At 41.5% G+C, this 20870-nt stretch overlaps 1 protein-coding gene across 1 annotated transcript in view; it reads right to left on the bottom strand.

Annotated features, from left to right (window-relative positions):
• LOC307132841 (outer dynein arm-docking complex subunit 2-like) overlaps positions 1–20870 on the bottom strand; it is a gene marked incomplete at both ends in the record, with an annotated part of 69216 nt that overhangs the window by 33696 nt on the left and 14650 nt on the right. Inside the window, 6 exons of the mRNA XM_079827418.1 lie at positions 4513–4667; positions 4825–4935; positions 6226–6459; positions 7374–7583; positions 10102–10248; positions 17419–17563. Of these exons, the coding sequence (XP_079683544.1) occupies positions 4513–4667; positions 4825–4935; positions 6226–6459; positions 7374–7583; positions 10102–10248; positions 17419–17563 (1002 nt within the window). The remainder of the gene's footprint in view (positions 1–4512; positions 4668–4824; positions 4936–6225; positions 6460–7373; positions 7584–10101; positions 10249–17418; positions 17564–20870) is intronic.

Below are 20870 nucleotides of genomic sequence, written 5' to 3'. Positions count from 1 at the left end.
GGCATATCAATTGCCTCGAGTTGTTAGCAGTTCGTCTTGCACTCAGCCGCTTCAAAGTGCCGCTCAGAGGCAAGCACGTTCTGGTCCGGACGGACAACACTGCGGCCGTAGCGTACATCAACAAACAGGGTGGTCTACGCTCCCGTCGCATGTCGCAACTCGCATCTCCTCTTATGGAGTCAGAAGCATCTGAGGTCGCTTCGTGCTGTTCACATTCCGGGCCTGCTCAATTGTGCGGCCGACGAGCTGTCACGTCAGCAGGAACTTCCGGGAGAATGGCGACTCCATCCCCAGGCGGTCCAGCTAATCTGGAGTCGTTTCGGGGCCGCACAGGTAGACCTGTTTGCCTCCCCAGAGACGACCCACTGTCAGTGGTTTTATTCCTTGACCGAGGGGACCCTCGGGTCGGATGCCCTGGCCCACAGCTGGCCCCGGGAAGAACGCAAGTATGCGTTTCCCCCAGTGAGCCTTCTTGCGCAGACACTGTGCAAAGTCAGGGAGGACGAGGAGCAGGTCCTGTTGGTTGCTCCGTATTGACCCAACCGGACCTGGTTCCCGGAACTAGTGCTCCTTGCGACAGCACCTCCCTGGCCCATTCCTCTGAGACAGGACCTCCTGACTCAGAGACGGGGCACCCTATGGCACCCGCGTCCAGACCTCTGGAAACTCCATGTCTGGTCCGTGGACGGGACGCGGAGGTTCTAAGTGACCTACCACAAGCGGTAGTTGACACCATCACTTCCGCTAGAGCCCCCTCTACGAGGCGCCTCTATGCGTTGAAGTGGAACCTGTTCGTCGATTGGTGCTCTTCCCGCCGAGAAGACCCCCGAAGATGTTCGATCGCTTCTGTGCTTACCTTTCTACAGGATGGGTTGGAGCGAAGGCTGTCTCCCTCCACCCTCAAGGTCTATGTCGCCGCTATCGCCGCTAATCATGAGTTCGTAGATGGAAAATCTCTAGGTAAGCACGATCTGATCGTCAGGTTCCTTAGGGGAGCGAGGAGATTAAATCCTCCTCGTCCTCCCTCTATACCCTCTTGGGACTTAGCTCTGGTGCTTACTGCACTACAGAGAGAACCCTTTGAGCCTCTGCAGTCAGCCGAGTTGAAAATCCTGTCGTTAAAGACTATACTCCTGATTGCGTTGGCCTCCATCAAGAGGGTAGGGGACCTGCAGGCATTTTCGGTCGACGAATCGTGCCTGGTATTCGGGCCCGGTAACTCTCATGTGATCATGAGACCCCGGCCTGGATACGTGCCCAAGGTTCCCACTACTCCCTTCCGGGACCAAGTGGTGAGCCTGCAAGCGCTGCCTTCGGAGGAGGCAGACCCAGCCCTAGCTTTTCTTTGTCCCGTCCGTGCTCTCCGGACTTACGTGGACAGAACGCAAAGCTTCAGGACCTCAGAGCAGCTCTTTGTCTGTTACGGAGGACAGCAGAAGGGAAAGGCTGTCTCCAAGCAGAGGATGGCCCACTGGATAGTGGACGCCATCGTCTTGGCTTATCAGTCCCAAGACGTGCCCTGCCCGCTCGGGTTAAGAGCCCACTCCACTAGGGGTGTTGCCTCTTCCTGGGCGCTGGCTCGTGGCGCCTCGCTGACAGATATTTGTAGAGCTGCGGGCTGGGCGACACCTAACACGTTCGCTAGATTCTATAGCCTCCGTGTAGAGCCGGTCTCTTCCTGTGTGCTCACTTCCCATAGTCAGTAACACCAAAGTACCCGTTCTAGTGTCGGCTTGCTGCGCCATTCCCTCCCCTATGGTAGACGGATGCGTGCGCTTATTCTGCTCCAGTCGAGTTCCCCGGAACGGCGAACCCTGTTGAGTCCTCTGCAACCCGCGGCAGTCGGACGTGGCGGAGCGTTCGACGGCAGGTCTAACACTCGTATGCATTGGTGGAACTTGTGTTAGGCTGGGTTCCGTATGTAGTGACCCCCACGGCGGTCCCATATGTGTATTCTTCCACGGTACGGCTCCCTACGGCGAGCCCGTGTCTTTCCCTCGGCAGAGTTCCTCTGCCGTCCCAGGTACGTGTTGTTCCCCCTCCACGAATTGGCCGGGGCCACCCCTGGGACTTCCGTATGTTGTGCTGCCCACGGCCAGCCCATACGTGTATTCTCCACATGTTAACTCCCTCTGGGCATGATGTGGCTTCCGCAGCTGCCTTCACAGGCACGCTTTCCCAGCGTTATCCAATACAGTCAGCTGAGTGGGTCTTGCGGAACAGCAGCTTTGACTCTCCCTGCGTGAACCTACCCGCCCGCATCAGATCGGGGTCTGTGGGGCTCATCGCTGGGCGCTGGAAGTGGTAGTAACTATGGCGTTTTCCATAGGGGATCCCAATTCGTCGGTACGTCCGACGTACGTCGAACGTGACCGACTGAATGGGAACGTCTCGGTTACGTATGGTAACCCTCGTTCCCTGAAGGAGGGAACGGAGACGTACGTCCCGTCGCCACAGTTGCTGTACCATCACTGCAGGTCGAGCCACTACGTGTGGCTCCTCAGTGAAAAACAGCGTGCATTCGCTCTCGCTTCCTGTTTATACCCGCGGCGCGGGGCGGAGCGTGAGATGCAAATCTCGCACGCCAATTGTTCATTGGCCGGTTCTAGATAGCTCGAAGCTGATAGGGGCTCCCAGAAGTGATCCCAATTCGTCGGTACGTCCGACGTACGTCTCCGTCCTTCAGGGAACGAGGGTTACCATACGTAACCGAGACGATTTTTGGGATCAGAGAAGACAACATTGTGTTTATATATGTTTATATTTTATTGTTCAAAGAAGGAATGTTGAGTTGTTAACGTAATTACTCCACATCGTCACTAAGAAAGCGCAGTCGAAAAGAGAAAAGAACCAAATTTACAGTAGGTGGCGATATGTGCTCATAGCACCAGTCCGCCATTAGATCGAAGAAGAAGAAGAAGAACGTCATAACGACAGCTCCAACCAATGTGGTTCAAACCATGGTTTTGCGACACAGGTACCATGGTTTCGGGAAACAGTAGTGACTAGCTAGTTTATTTCTTTAAAGATGCATCGTACTATGGTAGTTAAACCAGCGAGTTGCATCGTTGTACGGGAAACGCACCCCTGGTTGGCTGTGAAGAGTTTTTATTGTTCATCACCTGGATGGGCACTCTGAAAGTGATTCCAACAATATTGTTCCTTTCTGTTGTTATTTTTTATAGCTGTGGCATAAACTCCACTATTCTCTAGAACGATTTTTTAAATCTTTATGGTTATAGTTATTGTTTTTGGTGTGTGAAGGGGCCTTTATACAAAAGTAGTGTTCACAAACTTTGTTTACTGGCTTGTTTAATCTCTTTTAAGCATGTGTTTCAATGAGGCTTCTTCAGAGGTATTACCGTGGCCCCAATCTTAACAACTAAATGTTTTCTCAGAGCATTACTTTTCTTAGAAGACACTTATTTGGCTAATGGGACATTAAGCGAATTGAATGTGGCATGGGGCACCTGCCTCTAGTTTCAGCAACCTAAGCTTGATGTAAACGCAGGATGAGCTTTTGTCAGTTTTGACTTATGAGGTGGAGAGAGAGTGGCCTTTCTGCTACTGGGCCATTTCAGACACAAGCCTCCCTCTGAATTCCTCTTTCAATACTATTCTATTTGCGACTGGTGTAGGGCCAGACAGTAGATCCTTCTGCAGATCCTAGTCTATAACAATCCCATAAAATAAAAAAAGCTCTTATCATAAACTAAAAATGTAAATTCATCAACTCCTTGGCCTCGAACTTGTGAAAATAACACCTGATAATTTATAGACAGGTAATGGTGGAGTTAAATAATGCATTTTTGAGTCCCCAAACGCATACTGCAAAGCAAAGTAATATGTGTAAATCACTTTTATATGAGAGTGCTTGTGTGACAGAAGGGGCAAGCCAGATGAAGATTCCAAGGTTTTTCGTATTTATGGGGGAAAATGACTGGCTTAAAAGACATCAGCCGCCAGAAAAATGACACCAGGAAAGCCTCCAGGACGGTTATCATCTTCGCTGAGCTAAGTGACGTTGGAATAAAGGCCAGCGTGCTTTACATGACAAACGATTTAAGAGACTTTCAGCTTACACTCCTGATTATTACAGCACGACTGTTTCAGAGACGCATTCCACATCTTCCACAGCCCACTTGCCGCACTAATGGAGCACTTTACTTCATCTTTTGTTAGTGGTATGGGTGAAAGAACAATACGCATTCCTTCAGCAAAAAGTCATCATAAAAGATCAGAGCTCATTGACAGAGTTTATAAAAACTTTTGCTCTCTCTTCAAATAATCACTTCTGTAGCCGCACTCAGCGCAGACAAGATAAAGATAAAAGTCATAAACCTCGTAAAACGAATGAAAAATGCTGAAACAAAAAATGTATTTGTGTCTGCGTAAAATATTTCTTCCATTCATAATGTGTAATTATGGTTGTTCTGAGAGGAAAACTGTCATAATTTCTCTGAAAAATTAAAGAAATGTTTTTGCAGAAGCTCTGTAGTTGCACGCACATACTTAGCTACATTTTCCATGCTGATGGAACATTTCCAGATGGCTCCAGTTGTGGCGGCTAGTAACTGCTTGTTTTCAGCTTGGTTGAGCAACATGACCAGTGGCTTCAGTCCGCCGTACTGCCGCACCAGATCACGGGTTTGTTTATCTTCTGCACACTAAAATGGGAATGAAGCCACACACACATAGAAAGATTTAAGCAGTATTGAGATTAAGCAGTCAATGCCAGGACTAAATTAGTATGCCATTTAACCTCAACCTCACCCGTTTTATACATTGCCAAAGAAAAGTGTAGTTGAGTGTGTATGGCCGTACCTTAAAGATAGCGCTGGCACAGTGCATTTGGAGCTCCTGGTTGTCACAGCTGAGGTTCTTCACCAGATCCTCAATCATGCCCTCAGTCTGTATAGCAATTCTATAGCTTTTCTGCCAACACAAACATGCACAATGACTTTCTATGCTGAACACCTACTGTAAAAACCACTCTGCCTTGCCAAACAACACTGCGTGCAGCAACATAGCGCTTATTTCATCCTAGGGTTTCTTGCTTCTGGCATCATACAGTCATTCACATCTTCAAACCGGTGCTTTAATAGAAACAATCTGCCAGTCAAAAGTAAAGTTTCATGAACAGCATGATATTTTCAGCCATACTTTGCATTACGTGTCCTTATATAGAGTGGCTTTACATGTAGCATTTTTAGCTTACATTATGTTTCACAATACTTTTGTATATGTAAATATACTTACTGTATTTAGTAGTATTTACAGTGCCATGGCATATAAATAATTATTATAAAAATACATTTGAAATTAAAATTACACTACCATTCAAAGGTTTAGGGTTGTTGTTTATTTGATAAAAAATACACTAAAACAATAATATTGTGTACAATTATTACAATTTAAAATGACTGTTTTCTATTTTAATATATTTTAAAATGTAATTTTTTTCTGTGATGGCGAAGCTGAATTTTCAGTCTTCAGTGTCACATGAGCCTTCGGAAATCAATCTAATATTCTCATTTCTTCTTCTTCTTCTTATTTCTTATTATCAATGTTGAAAACAGTTGTGCTGCTTAATACTTTTTTCAGGATTCTTTGATGAATAGAAAGTTCAAAATAACCACGTTTATTTGACATACATTTTTTGTAACATTATAAATGTTTTTTTAATATTTTGTATTCCCAAAAACTTTTCTTAAGATTGTTCATAAGACATAATTTAAGAAGTATTAATTAAATAATAACATTTACTGTAAAAAGGAAAACCTCCAACCTGTCTTAAATCCCCAAAAGTTTAATGAAATTATTGGGTTGTTTCAAATATTAAACATTACAACATAACACTAACAACATATAATACATTAGCGAGGCAGCACACACAGATACAGGACATATTCACTCTAAAGAGAGCACAAGAACGATAGTGCGCAAATGAATGGGAAAGACTGCTGCAACTTGAGACAGGCTCTTTTAAAATAACTATTTCAACTTGACATGGCGCATTAAAACATGACGCTGAGTGATATATATGGCAATCTGCAGGCAGTGCAAAAAGACAGGCTTTGATGTATTTTTCATTTTTTTAACTTCTTTTTTGATAAGACTTTCATGAATCCGATCCCTGGTTATGGTGCAGCACACAAACTAGTACTGTTTGTTTGTAATAGGGTTTTCAAAACAAATTGGCTAATTTTAATCGTTTGAGCAAACCTCAGATGCGCACTCCTGCAATGTCCCCACCACAGGGATGAGCATGTTCTCCTGCGGTGATTTCAGCAGCCGAGCGAGCAGAGGGATTCCCCCGGCCCGGAGGATGGCTTCCTTATTCCAGGTGCTCTTGCTGCAGCTCCAGAGAGCCAGAGCCCCACAGCGCGCCACCTCTACGTCCCTCTCCTGCTCCTTACTCAGAGACACGCCATCAGGCACGCAGTCCAACAACTCCACCTGCCAGAAACAACTTCAGTTTGTTGCCTCATTTCCTGTGCTTGAACTTTGAAACAATGCAATAGATTTGTCACTCTGCCTCACATGATAACATTACATTTCTATTCCTTATGATGCTTTATATTGTTTTAATTTTACTCCGCATTAAGGTAGAAGAGTCGTGGCATGTGAAAGCGAGTATGAATGTGTTATTAGTGGGTCATGGTGTACTTTATGACATCTTCTGTGCAGGATGTGGAATACAATATCATGCCCTGAAGCTGCCAACATTCATCTAAACATTCATCATCAGCCAAAGATTGGCTGTTACTTAAGAGGGCTTGAAAATTCAGACTATGTCACACCAAAATCTACAAATGACCACATCCTTCAAAGAGTAAATTTCATGTTTCCCTGCTGTCAAGTCAGAAAGGCCAGTCTAACACAGCATTACACGCGCGTGCTGTTCAGAGGTGGTCTGGGACTTTAAATGTAACTAATCTATGATAGCTACATTGAGAACGTCCGAGTCTGGCCCCGAGTAAATATACAGAGCAGAGTAACACGCAAGCCCTAATCATACCGAGCGTCACTCTGTCAATAAACACACATGCCAGGATGAGGGGGAGAACGACATTCAATCTGTTTTTACCTGCAATGTGCTCCCTTTGATGCTGGTATTGAAAATGATTGGGAGAAACAGACTGAGAGAGAGAGAGAGAGAGAGAGAGAGAGAGAGAGAGAGAGAGAGAGAGAGAGAGAGAGAGAGAGAGAGAGAGAGAGAGAGAGAGTGGAGAAAGAGAGGCTGGTATACGTATGTTCTATTGCTTGTCCCTCAACATTCTCCATCCTTTTGTCTCTTTTTCTTTTGCAAGTTTTCAACCAAGGGCAACCTGTTTTGACAAACACACAAGCGCAGGCTTTATGTTTCTCACCAGTCTCTTGATGCCACCACACTGTCGGACTGTCCTGCGGGCCCGTCTGAACTTGGCCACGTTGGCGATGGTCTCTGCAGCAAGGCACTTCAGCTCTTTGTCAGGAGAGTCCAGAATAGACACCAAGCTCTGCAAACCGCCCAAATCAGCAATGGTCCGCCGAATCTGGGAGTTACAACTGATCTCCTTCAAGATCTTCAGAGAACCAATCTAACAGCAAGGGAGAGTAAAGTATCCATACCTAGTCTCAGTATTTTGTATTATCATGTGTGCATATTAGGAAGTGGAAGGGAACAGCAACTATTCATTGTGATACTAATATTAATGCTAAATTATAAAAGTAAAAGAAAAAATATATGTAAATACACCATCGTTCAACACTTTGAGGTTAGAATGTTAAAAATATATACACTTTTATTCAGCAAGGATGCATTAAATTGATTATAAGTGACAGTAAAGACATTTATAACACTACAAAATATTTCTATTTCAAATAAATGCTGTTCTTTTGAACTTTCTATTCATCAAAGGCAGAACAACTAAGAAATGTTACAAGATCAACAAATCAACCGGATCCACACATTATTATGTTTTCTAAAGAATCATGTGACACTGAAGACTGGAGTAATGGGAACTGAAAATGCTATCACAGGAATAAATTACATTCTGTGATGCTCCAGAAGGAAACACGATACATTTAGAACCAGAGGGTTTAAACTTTTTGAATTTTGAAGATCAGGATAAATTGTACTTTTTTTTTGTACCATCTTTAACCTGTTCAAAAGTTTGCATCCCCCGGCTCTTAATGCATTGTGTTTCCTTCTGGAGCATCAGTGAATGTTTAAACCTTTTGTAATAATGGGCCCTATCTTGGACCCAGCGCAATTGACTTTGTACACCGACGCATGTGTCATTCCTATTTTGCACCCGCGCAAAGCGCGCTTTTCCCTCCACAGAAGCACGTCGCTAAACTAGTGAATGAACTTGCGCTACCTGGGCGGTTCAGCGCAAAAAAGGAGGCGTGTTCCGGCGCAAACAATCCCTGGTGCTATTTTGCTGTTCCATTAAACAATTGCGCCACTGACCAGAAAAAACCTAGTCTAAAGTCAGTGGCGCGTTGCGCGTTGTTCATTATGCTATTTTAAGGGCGCATGCTTGACCATAATGTATAGCGTGCACAACGCGCATACACTTTGCTCATGTAATCTACACAGATGCAACAGTTATTTTTGCAAATCATAAATTGTTACACTAAAAAATATTAACACATGAGATGACGGAAATCATTGTGGTGTGCCACGAAGATGTGAAAAAATAGGCATAAATCTAGCTTACAAATGATTCAGGCTAATTGTAGTCTAATAATTAAGGAGACCTGTTTGCCCAATAGTGGCAACTTCTGGCAAGACATATATGTATATAAGGACATCTAACAAATTGGTTTGTCCGTCAAGGACCAGGAAAAAAAATCGGTGAGGGTGGACGCAGCGATGTCCTCTGCTGGCGTCAGGTCCTGAGTAGAGGCAGATCCACCTCCCGTTACACGGCGTGCCCGATTGATGCTGGCAAGCTTGGACTTTCCCCGTCTTCTGATGTCATTGTAGCGCTTGCGGCACTGGTGCGACGTCTTGGGGATGCCAGCTGATGAAACAATTGTGGCTATTTCCTCCCACGCCTGTTTAACCGACGCTATTTTGGGTGGGTTTCTCCCATCCCCATACAACACAACTTCTCTGTCTTTCACTGCTCTTACAAGCACATCAGTCTCCTCGGCTGTGAACCGCTCCTGGCATGCGCCTGGTAAATACGCCATAATAATAGCAATCCATGATGGAACTTGCGCACCTGCTTTTACAGGGAATGTTGGATGACGCTCTGATTGGTTTATTCACGTTACGCCCAAACCACACCAATGAATTATGAAGCTACTTCAGACCAACCCATTTTAGATTTGCGCCGGGCGCAAGAGCCATTTATCCCGCCGGGAAAATAGCAACAGCGCCGAGACCCGCCCACAAAGTTACTTGCGCTTCGCGCTTTGACACTTGCGTTTCAGATCGTTAAAATAGGGCCCAATGAGTCCCTTGCATACGAGTCCCTCAGTTGTCTTCAGTGTGAAATAATGGATCTCAAAATCATACAGTCACTGCTGGAAAGGGTTCAAATATGCAAAAAATGCTGGAAAAATAAAAGAGTTTGCGGGACCTGGAGGATTTGAAGTTTAACTGCTCAGGACAAAAAAGGGACTCATGAACAACCATCACAAAACAAAAAAACAGCCATGGATCATCCAGGTAACGACACACAGTATTAAGAATCTAGTGTATGTAAACTTTTGAACAGGGTCATTTTTATGAATTCAACTTTTATTTTGTCTTGTGGACTACCTCTGCAAACTATGCAAACCTCTTTTATGTAAATATCTTATTCAGGACATTTGTCTGATCTCTCTTATTTTGGTAAAATAATTAACATTTTACAGATTCTGCATTTTAAATTGTAATAATATTTCACAATATTACTGTATTTTACTATATTTTTGATCAAATAAATGAATGTAGCTTTGGTGAGCATAAGAGACTGCTTTTAAAATAATTTTAAAAAATCGTACCATTTTTGAACGGTAGTGTACTTAAGTAAAATAAATTAAATAAATGATAAATAAATAAACATTTCTCAGAGTCAAATGAGGATTCTGACCTAATTAACTGAGTCTGGATACACTTACTTTACATCTGATCTCCTCCGTCTCAAGCAGGTTGAGTAGAACCTCCAGCCCTCCCAAATCTCTGATAGCCAGCTGACACATCTCCTGGGCCAGGTTAAAGTCTCTCAAAGAGCACAATACAATCACTGTGGCTGTCTGATCAGCCTCCTGTTCACACACACAAACACAGGTGCAGCAATCACATTAGGTGCTCAATCATAACCCACAGACAGATGGACAGATGATCAGAAAGAGTTCTTTTATACATTTCATTCATCTAAAACATGTACAACAGAACTCTGTGACTGACATTAGACAGAAGATGCCCGTGTTATTTGTCTGCATGTATCAGTATGAAGGCTGTTGTGCACGCTTTTACATCATATAAGTCTTGTATTTTTTGCATCAATAGCTTCATTTCTCCATGAACCCCTTTTTTCGACCCATTTCACCCACACCCCAAAATCATCACCTCTGTCTTATTTTGTTGAGCACATGTTGTGTATAAGTGTCTGGTATTGTGACTATAAACAGGGATGGGGAGAGATCTTTTGATAAAGACTACTGCTGTGCTGCGGCCTGAAACCATAGACAATGACCTAAGTTAGCAATTAAAAGAAAACAAGCTCTGAAATGTTGGAGATGATAACGGATTGGCCTTAAAAAAAGTTCTGTTTTGACAGTTGCTATATACACACAGTGTTTTAGGCTGGTCGTTCCTCAGAAGTTGCCTACGCAGTGAGTACAACAAACTAAACATGTGGCATTTGTTGGGACAGGCTCCTTAACAGATACATCTTGCGGAGACGACTGTGGTTTTGATATCATTCACGGCATGTCCTTTATCGCTGGAATGAAATAACAGAAGGGCGAGTGACAGATAAATAAAGCAGGAGGATCCAGCAAAAATACTACACTATTAATCATCTGTAATCAAGAAATTATGGCTTTTTTAGTGATTGCTGTTTGTTTGGGTCAAAACCACAGATCTAAGATCAGCTTTCCCCTAGAGAAAACACCAGAAACTCTACTTCCACGTGTGTTTTTAACGTGATGCCTCGTTTTTCTCCTCCTTTTTTTGGAGCAGCTCTTATGAATGCAAACAAAGAGAGGCTTTTCTCTCCATGGCTGGCCTTGTGCTCAATGCAGTAGATCCCAAAGAGGCATGTAAGCTGCTGTAATGCTGCTCGTGCAACAGACCTCTGAAATGTGACACTCAAGTCCAATCTCCTGGAAATTGAACAAACACTTCAGTTTCTTTTTTATAAAATGAGCAACAGATAAGATGCAGTAGTTAGGTCAGCCTAGCACACTTGTTTACTAGACACTAGGTGCGTCACAATTTGCATTTCTATTCTATGCCGTTTTGAAGTATAAAGCCCTATTCGGACGGGATTCGTTTAACATATCAGTAAAGATAACGGCGACTTTTACCTTCTGTAAAGGTCCGAAAAATTACCTTTAATACTAATCTCGTGTGAATAGACCCGCTGTAAATATGTACGTAAATATTCCATAATTTCCTGTATAAAAAAAAGTTTTCCGCGGTTTTTCAAGTGTGAAAAGCATTCAGTTGCATTCTAGGCGGTGGGACAAGTCTGTGGCAAACCACAAGTGTTTTCTGTTAACCATTCAGATAAAAAAAAAGGTTGAAAGCACTTGTCAGAGGCACGAAAACTCTTTTAGCTTTGGGTAAGTGCCTATTACCAACAGAATACAGCTGAGCTGAGGCTGGTCAGTACCTGGATGGGAGACCTCCTGGGAAAACTAGGTAGCTGCTGGTAGAGGTGTTACTGAGGCCAGCAGGGGGCGCTCACCCTGTGGTCTGTGTGGGTCCCAACACCCCAGTATAGTGATGGGGACACTATACTGTAACAAGCACCCACCTTCGGATGAGACGTTAAACCGAGGTCCTGACTCTCTTTGGTCATTAAATAGTCCCAGGATATACTTGCAAATTTGCCCATAGGCCTCTGTCCATCATGGCCTCCTAATAATCCCCATATAGCGATTGGCTTCATCACTCGGCCTCCTCTCCACCAATCAGCTGGTGTGTGGTGGTAATAATTTGTTACATTTATATAGCGCTTTTGGGTACTCAAAGCGCTTTACATGGAAGGGGGGGAATCTGGTGCAATATGGCTGCTGTCGCATCATCCAGGTGGATGCTGCACATTGGTGGTGGTTGAGGAGATTCCCCCCCTTCCATGTAAAGCGCTTTGAGTACCCAAAAGCGCTATATAAATGTAACAAATTATTATTTAATTAATTTAATTAATAAATCTTTCGACCGGACTTAACTGTTATATATAGTTTATATAGAGATTATATGTATTTGTGCACAGGATATCAGGAAGCAACTTAATACGCACAAGACGACAGGGAGGTGACAACGGTGCATAAATCGAGTTACCCCTCCTACTTCTCCTAGTATTATGGAGATTTCTTATCCCATGCAAATTGGCCATTAATATTACAGACATCCTGTGCTAAATTTACATTACTCCATCTACCCTTCTAAAACAAATCCTGTCCGAAAAGGGCTTAAGTAGCACGAATAGTCCCTTGTGAAAAAGCATCACTTTAAAAAGTGATTTGTTCTGCTGAACACAAAAGAATATATTTTGAAGAATGTTTGTAAAAAAGCAGATAGAGCAACCATTAACTACCACAGTATTTTTTTCCCTACTATGGTAGTCAATGGTTGCTCTATCTGCTTGGTTACAAACATTCTTCTAAATATCTTCTTTTGTGTTCAGCAGAACAAAGAAACTCATACAGGTTTGGAACAACTTGAGGGTGAGTAAATGATGACAGAATTTTCATTTTTGGTGAACTATCCCTTTAAGTAGGACTTCTTTATATGTAATTTATATTCATAATAATTACTTCTAGTGTCTTTACAATTTGGTTCAAATGTACTGCTGAATGTACGGACAAGAATAAGTGGCTAATAATAAGACTAATAATGAGAAATGAAGGTAGACTTGAAAGAAAGAAAGAAGTGGGCAGATATGAAAAATCTAAGAGACAAAGAGAGTGATAAGAAGTGAGAAAAATAGTCATAGAGAGGCGGAGACAGAAAGAGAGAAGAAGAAAGAGGTGAGAGTGAAAAGGCACATGTGTTGTCCATATTAAGCGGCTGGACTAAATGTGAACTAAAACTAGCAGAGAATCCACTGCACTCTCTGTCTTGCCGCTCTCTCCGTCTTCAAAGCATTCAATGGGTTAGCACTGAACCTTGTAAAAACACAAAGCTATATTTAGTACTGATACCAGGGAACAGGGGCGCTGCTAAGGGGGGGAAAGTTGGGACGATTCTAAGGGCCCACGCACTTTTGCGGCCCCCAGAGATTGGTTTTATTAGTAGTAACAGTACTAGTAGTAATGTAATAGAAATTATAAATGTATAATCTACCAAACAGTTACAAATATAACAAAATTATGGCTTATTTCTGCATTTCCGGCAAAATCCAGCAAAACGCTCCACTTATGAACCGCTCACGGGTAAAACGACATTTGCTCAAATCCCACTCCGACATGAAATTTTTCGGTACTGTAGGCTACTATAATGTTGTAGCCATTAAGAAAAGGTATTTCGTTTTATATTTATGTTTAAATATTATAATGTTATTTTTTTATGTCTATCTATGTTGTCAATCTGTCAATCTATGTTGATTATGAAAAGTGAACAGCATGAGTGAGAAAGGACACATCGTAAGATGCGCAATGCCAGGAGACACGGAGTGGGTCAGACATGATTTTGACCGCTTCATCAAGTTTTGTTTAGTAGAAATCCTTTCTTTAAAGTTAATTTCATTTTGTATACATTTTATCTTAATTTTAATCAATGTTTCATCAGCCAATTGGGGCATTCTGGGTTGAGCGAGCGGAGCTTAATTGGTCAGTATTATTAAATAGCAGACAAAGATTTTTGTGCGGTAGAGGGCCCAAAATAATTTTCTTTCATAGGGCCCAAAATTGCTAGCGGCGCCCCTGCCAGGGAAAAAGAAATCCAATGTTCATATGCTTTCATTTTCTAGCAGCTTTGGTCTCAACATGCTGTAGACATTCTTTAAAAATCAGAAAACATCTGAGGGTCTTTTATTATGTCTCTGTCTCCATTCTAACGGGACTCACTCTCGGTCTGTGATGTGAAGAGAGATGTTCGGGACAGATGCACACCCACAGATAAAAGCTGTGAACATGGATGACTGACAGGTTTATTATTTGATATCACTATACACCTTACTGACATTAATGTAAAAGTATGTGCCATCTTACGTCTCATATGCAAACTTACCAAGTGTTTCTATACTTACTATATAGCAAATCGTTGCTCCGAGACTGTTGGTATTATCACAAGATGTAAACTATATTACTGCACAGCTCTATATATAAAGTTGGATACAGATACACTGTTGGTCAAAGAGTATTATTATTATTTTAATATTTTTGAAACAGAATGATTTCAGAAGGATCATGTGACACTGAAGACTGGAGTAATGGCTGCTGAAAATTTTGCCTTGCCGTCATAGGAACAAGTTACATTTTAAAATACTGTATATTAAAATAGAAAAGAGTTCATTTAGATTGTAATATGTAATATGATTCGCAATATTATTACAGTTTTTACTGTATTTTTGATCAAATAAATGCAACCTGGGTGAGAATAAGAGACTTCTTTCAACATACAACTTTACCCACATACATTAAGTATATTCACATAAAGTGATTTATACTGTACACTGTGTTCCAAAGTATTATGCAAATGACATATCAGTCATATTTTAGTTTCTCAAAGAAAGTGTTTGTTTTATTTCTCATATCTTTTAACTGGTATCAATCTCAGACAGATTTGTTAAATAGTTTGCCAGGTCTTCTTAGGTAAATGGAAAATACAAGCGAAAGGGAGCTCATTTCGTTACTCGCACACTGTGTGGAAAGTTTTGTGTGAGCAAGCATCTGAAGCGAGTGCCCTGAAAGTCAAGTTTCAGGCAGCATGCAAATACTAATCTGAGCTCTTTCACGTTTTCTTGCACTTGAGCGGACAAATGTACAGAAAATTATGTAAAAAAAAAAAAAGCAAGTATCCTAGTAAACATAGTCGTTTATGTTTTAAGTGAACGTAAACAGTTGAGAAAGTAAACGCATGTATCAGTATCAGTATATTAGAACCTTGCATTAGCTCTTAAAGTGACAGCAGCCTAATATTCCTGCTGTGTTTTTAATGTTAATCAAACAAAAAAGGACAAAGAAAATCACTCACTGCTCTTGACTGATTAACTTTTGTAAGAGATTAATTAATAAGGATGATAAATTTATACAGTGAAGACTATGCATTTGCTTTATTACATTTCTGTATCTGAAAACTACTTTCAGACCTACCTGAAAAGCAGTTTATTTCATTTTTTATCTTTGTTATATTGCATTTATTTTTGCTTCTCCTTGTAATTTGATTATATGTTTTATTTTACTGACTGTTTACTTGTCTTATTAATGTTTTCGATTTATATTAGTATATAAAAGTGATAAGTTGACAACTTAAAAAAGTGAGGAAAAAATGTAGCCTTAAAATTATTTAGTAAACATCAGGCAAAATTGAAAAAAATAAGTTGTGTGAACCTGACAATTCCACATAATTTTTTTAATTACGCATGAAGTTCATTACTTAATAATTTTACGGGTTTCCTCCCCTTTTTTTGTTAAGTCAACTTGATGAGCACCTCCCGTTGGGAAAATCACATTCATTATCCTGTGTTTTACTGGGTTAAAAATATCTACCTGCGGCTGAACTTTTCTTGGATGTTTTTCTTAACATGATTTATTTCTCAATACACTTAAGATCTTTTTAAAAATGTGTACACTGTGTCCTCTGGTGTTTAACATAAGTGCCCTTTTAATCTACAGTAGGCCTATGGCTTCTATGATAATATTTACCATAGGCTATTGTAAAAGTAGATGATATGTCTTTTGATTGCTTTATTTTATTCTCACGTTAATGTGAGAGATCCATTTGCCATATTGTAAATAATCCAGCACCAGTAACCGGCTGACACTCCAACACAGTAGGCGGCGGTATTGCACCTAGACGCTGGTAGTCACCGGTCATAAAATGGAAAAAGCGATGACAACACAATGGCTGGGTCCGAAATTACATACTCTCGTCTCGAGTAGGTACTTATTTTGAATAAGTAATTACTTCACAACCGCTAAAAAAGTATGTTCTATATAGTATGAGTGTGTGTAGTATGAATGTAATCTGGACATACTACATGCGCCATGTTGCCCTTATCATGTGACCTATCACCGTCAGTTGCGTTGCGTCACCTTCATTCCTAAATCCTCGCCCATGGCCTCATGGGATAGTAAAGTGTCCATCATATGCATACTTCAGAATATCGCCGGAAGAATAAGGTCATCCGGATACATTTTGCCGACTCTTTTATGAGTACTGTAAATTCGGACATACCCCTTTTGTCACACTGTTTTTCACCTACAATATAGTAGAAAAGTATGAGATTTCGGATTGCAGCCAGAGGTCTTTTCTCAATCATCTTCTCGTACTATCATCAACCGCCAAAGTTCAATTCCAATACTCAAGAATGCAAGTACAGAGGACGCATGAAAGTACCCGGATGTGTTCTTGATATCGAGGATGCTACGAATGCAGACTTCAGAGAATCGAACCATTAGAAATCCCACTATAATTAGCATTCACTATTCCCAATCCCAACATTAGTCCACAAATATAGTTCACTTGAGGGCATGAATGAAAATGAGTGCTTAGGAAAACTTGATCATATAATTTGGTCATTGAACTATAATTTGATCGTCCCTTTACTATCCCATGAAGCACCGGGAAAGTTGTGAATGGCAGTGAAGTGATGCAACTGGTGCTGGTAGGTCATGTGACCATGACAACATGGCAGATTATATACAGAAACACATTCATGCTATATAGAATATACTTTTTAAGGGTCACAAAGTTCATTTCTAACCAAAAATGTTTTTGGACAGAGTAGAGGTGTTGGACAGTTATGGTTACAAACTCTTTCTCCGTCTATGAGTGTGATTCAAACTATGAATCACACTCATAGTTTCAGTGTGATTCATTTTTTTGTGAAAACACAAATTAAAGATGAATTTGACTGATATCTTTATTTTTTTTAAATATTATTATAATGTTATACATTAAAATTTCCCTAGATATCGCAGTAGTATTTTTTATAGTGAATTTTGCCCATGATAATCATGTAGTGAAGATCTGAGATCATGACAGCCCTAGTATTGATGCATGTTGGTGTGTGCATTTATAAAAGCAAATGTGTTTTTTAGCTTTAAGTATTTTACTAGTTTCTGGATCTGCCAGTATTCGGAGGGCAGGTCGGTGGCGGCCTCGGCCCGTCTTTCGGGCTGTTCCTCATCTTCCTCATCGTCTGATGAACTCTCGCCGAAGTCATCAGCTCCTCTCGGGGTTTTACTGTGCACACACACACACACACACACACACATATGCACCTATTAGACATATTAATATTCAAGCTGGCCAACAATTTTATGTCTCTCAGACACACACTGTGAGAAGTACTCTCCCACAGAATTTTCTCAGGATAGAAACGAGAACCATCCATACATAACAGGACATTATAGAAAAAGCGCCTTCTCTAATAAATAGAGCTTAATACATCACATCGGAGGAGAGTCGGAGCAGGTGCAAGCCAAACCACACAGCCCATTCTCTCAAAGCTCTGGTAAAATCTCTCTGAATCCAAAGTGGAATGAATTATTGCTCTCTGAAAGGCCTCATGCTCAAACCCTTGGACAAAACGGCCATCAAACTCAGGGGTGTATTTGAAGTGTCATCTTAAGCCATGGCATCAAATTAAACGGCAGGGGATGGAGAGAACAGAGACAGAGCAACAGAGAGAGAGGAAGACTGGAGTGGTCATCAGTGCATTTCTGAACTCTTTCATCGCAAGCTTATACACGCACGCACAAACGCAGATGGCTGTTAAAGCGGATCAGGCTACTGAAATGAATGTATCGTGAAACGAGTCATGAAACTCGGTACACAAGGAGAAGAGGCCAGAGGGACTCAGATATGTTTTCAAGGGGATAACTGTATTGCCGGACAGCGGCATACTCGTCTCTTTCGGTGCTAGTCATTTAATTGAAATGTGGAATGTGTTTTGCAATGCGAACAATTGCACGTTTTATATACACTGTCTGCATTACTGATGTGTTTGTCTACCATGACCACATCCAAATGATCTTCAGAACGCTACACTGTTTTTTTGTGTGCATCACTGATTTAAAACGAAAGGAAAAAGAGAAACTGCGGCTACACCCGGAGCTCCTTACAGGCAGGACTGTGTACTCTGGCAGTGGATGTTATGGGGACAGCTGGAGTTTTCGCTCACCATCGCCAAACAGACAGAGAGGAGTCAGAAGAAGGAACAGGGTTATCAGTGGCTCAGGCACAGGCCGGTTATTACAGACCGCTACTCCCAGTAGCACCAGAGGACCGTTCCTGTGTGCACACCAACCTGAACGGCTGTTTCATCCATGTCTTATTAAAGGCTATAAAATGAATACTTATCCACAGCTGAAATAATTTGCCCTGAAAGTAAGTCTTTATTTCCAATTCAATGATTGGATACGTTTTTTATGTTTGGCCAGGAGAATAAAGAGTCTTTCTGGCCTTCTCCTCTGCCTCATTGGAAAAGCAAAAACAACAACAATCAGACACTTATTAACACATTTATACACTTTCAAACCTAACATAATTCTTATATTTTTATGGAATATTGCAGTGTTTATTAATTATTAATGATCCAATCAATCCATAGCCTGACGTCGTCATACTAAATTCTAGTCAGAATATGAGTCTGATACTGCTCCGTTGGGCTGTGATTATGGGGCGTGTTTCAACCGAACCAGGAAAGACCTCAATTGGATAGACCTACAACCAATCAGAGCGACGGAGCGACGCATAACGTTAGTTGTCAAATGTCAACAGAACTCAACTGCACTGTGTTGCCATGTCCGCGGGTTGAAGCTAACCCCAATTATGTGATATACAGACCCAGGAATGCGATTTTTAGCTGCCAGCCCTGCCAAAATAACACATATTTTACCCCCCAAATGCCTTTTTTTCCCGGAGAACCCCCCTGGAAAGCTATTGGGCTTGTTTTTGGCTAGTTTTGAGTAGCAATTGGGCGGGTTTTGTTGTAAAAACTTGGCAACCCTGTCTGCACGCATGCTGGAATAAGTTACGTTAGAAGAAAAAGATGAGTGTAAACGATCTTTGCCGGTGTTGTAAAAAAAGAATTTAAGGAGACACAGAGTACTTACCAACACTATCATAATTTCTGAGAGAAATAGTAAAGGTGAAGGCATATACAACAAGTTCTCCGTTTAGGATTAGAACAAATTCAACCCAAGCGCTCTTTGGTGACGTGGATGATTACATTACTGTTGATCATCTGTCCATCATCGTCTAAAGCCCGCCCTGACAATTTCATTGTCCGAACAGTTTCTGTTCGGGCATAATTACTTCTCTACGGAGAAAGTCCAGACCGAACTGCCTAAGTAAAAATGTTGTGGGCGGGGCTAAGTTCGGCTGGCATCCAGGCTAATCAATCCAATCAATACTAGATGAACAAAATCAAGTCCCACCCTACATTCTTTACTCGTTTGAGAAGTTGATATATGTGACATTAGGGGAAAAAAGAATCACAAACTGCTTAATGTCGACCTTTTTGAGGCATGGAATTGCAAGTCCCAAAAAGTTCAGGTAACTTTTCTAATTTTAAATCCACATTACGAGATTGCATAATGTCTTGTATGTGTATGTCTAGTCTGATATTTTATTTTTGCCACACAACTATCACAATAGGACTGTGGATGTTCCAGAAACATTGTCTTTAAAAATTAACTAGCATCTTTGTTGCATTTCGCCTGGCCCTTAATTATTTTTCTATCCACATTTTTCCGGGGGGCGCTACTGTAAAAAAGAATGTGGGTACAACTTCCAGTGAGGCGGCGGAAGTAGTATACCAATGGTATTTTGTGTGCTACTTAGTGAAGAGGCTAAGTGTTTTTCGGATCATTGGCAAGGTTTCAAAATTATAATAAAAAAAAATGTATCAGATGGTGCCACAAGGGTTAAGTGAAGGTTACTGTGAAGCAACATTTGCAACATGAATGACACACACTCAACATTTCAGTTTTTCAGCATTTCAGTCACTACTATAAACAATAAAATTTTCGAGCCCATAATTGTCCTTACTTTACTGACCTTCCACAAAAGCTGCTGCATGACTACAACAGCATCCTGGCCCTGCAATACATGAACAACCCGCTGTCTGTACTTCACCTGTCACTGATGCTAGCACCCATGCCTTGTGATGGGATACGTGTAGGCTCAGGCTCGGCTCAATGTCCGCTTTTAGATCGTTTCCGACAAATACAGAGCTTTTCAAATTGATCATCGCCTTACCATCACAGGCTACTGAATCTAGAAAAAAGATAAAACTGTCACCGTACGTGATACAAGGCCACTTCTTCACGTCATCCTCCCAACCAACTACCGCGGAGGGTAAAGGTACTGTTGTTTCACCCTTTTGAAAGTTTGTTGAGGTTGTGTTCCCACATCATTAGCAAATTTGGATAGCTTGAATGACTGTCAACTGCTGAATGGTAATAAGCTATGTTTCCATCCACCTATTTTTATGCTCATTTTGGGATATCGCATCAAAAAATGCTGATTGGAAACGCCAAGATGT

This window comes from Gobio gobio (genome assembly GCF_949357685.1).
Source record: "Gobio gobio genome assembly, chromosome: 10".
NCBI classification, from domain to species: domain Eukaryota; kingdom Metazoa; phylum Chordata; class Actinopteri; order Cypriniformes; family Gobionidae; genus Gobio; species Gobio gobio.
The sequence above is the reverse complement of the archived record's forward strand: the minus strand, read 5'-3'. Positions and strand labels throughout refer to the sequence as shown.